Source organism: Lactuca sativa, chromosome 8, assembly GCF_002870075.4.
Source record: "Lactuca sativa cultivar Salinas chromosome 8, Lsat_Salinas_v11, whole genome shotgun sequence".
NCBI classification, from domain to species: domain Eukaryota; kingdom Viridiplantae; phylum Streptophyta; class Magnoliopsida; order Asterales; family Asteraceae; genus Lactuca; species Lactuca sativa.
Window position 1 is genome coordinate 115476696 of NC_056630.2, and position 1579 is coordinate 115478274.

Sequence of the window (1579 nt, forward strand, 5' to 3'; positions counted from 1 at the left end):
CCCAATTTGTCAAAGAATGTGATGCATGCCAAAGAGCGGGAAACATTTCATCCCGAAATGAAATGCCACAACATAGTATGCAAGTGTGCGAAGTATTTGATGTGTGAGGGATCGATTTCATGGGACCATTTCCTATGTCCAAAGGCAACAAATACATATTGGTGGCGGTGGATTATGTATCCAAGTGGGCGGAGGCACAAGCTTTGCCAACTAATGATGGTCGGGTGGTGGTGCGATTTTTGAAGAAGCTATTTTCAAGATTTGGAGTTCCAAAAGCTCTTATTAGTGACCGAGGCACCCATTTTGCCAATGATCAACTAGATAAGGTGCAAAGGAAATATGGGTTAACCCATAAATTTTCTACATCCTACCATCCACAAACTAGTGGACAAACCGAAGTGACAAATAGAGCCTTGAAGAGAATCTTGGAGAGATTGGTGGGGAGCAATCAGAAAGAATGGTTGGATAAGCTAGATGATGCACTTTAGGCCTTCCGAACAACTTTCAAAATGCATATTGGTACTATACCATATAGGCTAGTTTATGGAAAGCAATGCCATTTACCGGGGGAGATCGAGCATAAAGCTTTTTGGGCTTTAAAATTGTGCAACTTCAACATGGCGGAACTCAAGAACAACCGGTTAATACAAATGAATGCTCTTGAGGAACTTATAAATGATGCCTACACGAGCTCTCTAATTTATAAAGAGAAAACCAAGAGTTGGCATGACAAGAGGATCAAGGGAAATAAAGAGTTTCATGAAGGGCAAAAGGTGTTGCTCTTTAATTCAAGGCTAAAACTCTTCTCGGGCAAACTCAAGTCAAGATGGGATGGACCTTTTCTAGTGAAGAAGGTGTTTCCACATGGTGCTATAGAGTTATTATCAAAAGATGGTACCCCTTTCAAGGTCAATGGACATAGGTTCAAAAGATATGAAGAAGGAGTCCCAAGGAATGAAGACATGGAAGAAGGGTTGTTGCTGGAAGGAATTGCAGCAACGTAGAATGGGAGGAGTCCAGCTAATGACTCCTTAAAAAGAAGCTCTTCCGGGAGGCAACCCGAGTTTAGAGTTTGCATTTCTTTTTCCTTTATTTTCTTTTTAAATTTCTTAGGATCTGTTTTATTTTCATTCTTCTTCTGAAAATATGTTCTAAATGATTGCTTGAGGGCAGGCAATGCTTAGAGTGTGGGGTGGTGTTTTAAAAATAAGAAAAATATTCAATTTTTGTTCAAACTGCAAGCTTTACTCACCAAGTAGATCGAATGTACTCAGCGAGTACTTGTCCGAATCCCTAGGAAATCGTGAATACGCCGATCTACTCGGCGAGTAGCACGTTTGTACTCGGCGAGTAGACAACTTACACAGACAGTTTATAATCTGTAAATAAGGGTTTTCATTCATTATACCCACACACTCGTCGTGCACAGCTACTCTCAAGCCATTTCTTTAATTTTTGCTGAATCTTCAACTTTCAAGAGTAAAGGTACGATTTCTACACTCAATTCTTGTCAAAGGTTAAAGCTTTATCACTTCTTAGCCTTTATTTCGTCTAAATTCGGATTTGGGGGTTTCCTCGA

At 40.1% G+C, this 1579-nt stretch overlaps 1 protein-coding gene across 1 annotated transcript; it reads left to right on the top strand.

Annotated features, from left to right (window-relative positions):
- The first annotated feature begins 617 nt into the window (after positions 1 to 617).
- LOC111909483 (uncharacterized) lies at positions 618 to 1004 on the top strand. Its single transcript, XM_023905307.1, has one exon. It carries the CDS (start codon positions 618 to 620, stop codon positions 1002 to 1004), a length of 387 nt encoding a protein of 128 aa, XP_023761075.1.
- The last annotated feature ends 575 nt before the right edge of the window (positions 1005 to 1579 follow it).

Excerpts from the sequence above, each read along its gene's own strand:
- LOC111909483 (XM_023905307.1), top strand. The coding sequence starts at position 618 with ATGGCGGAACTCAAGAACAACCGGTTAATACAAATGAATGCTCTTGAG.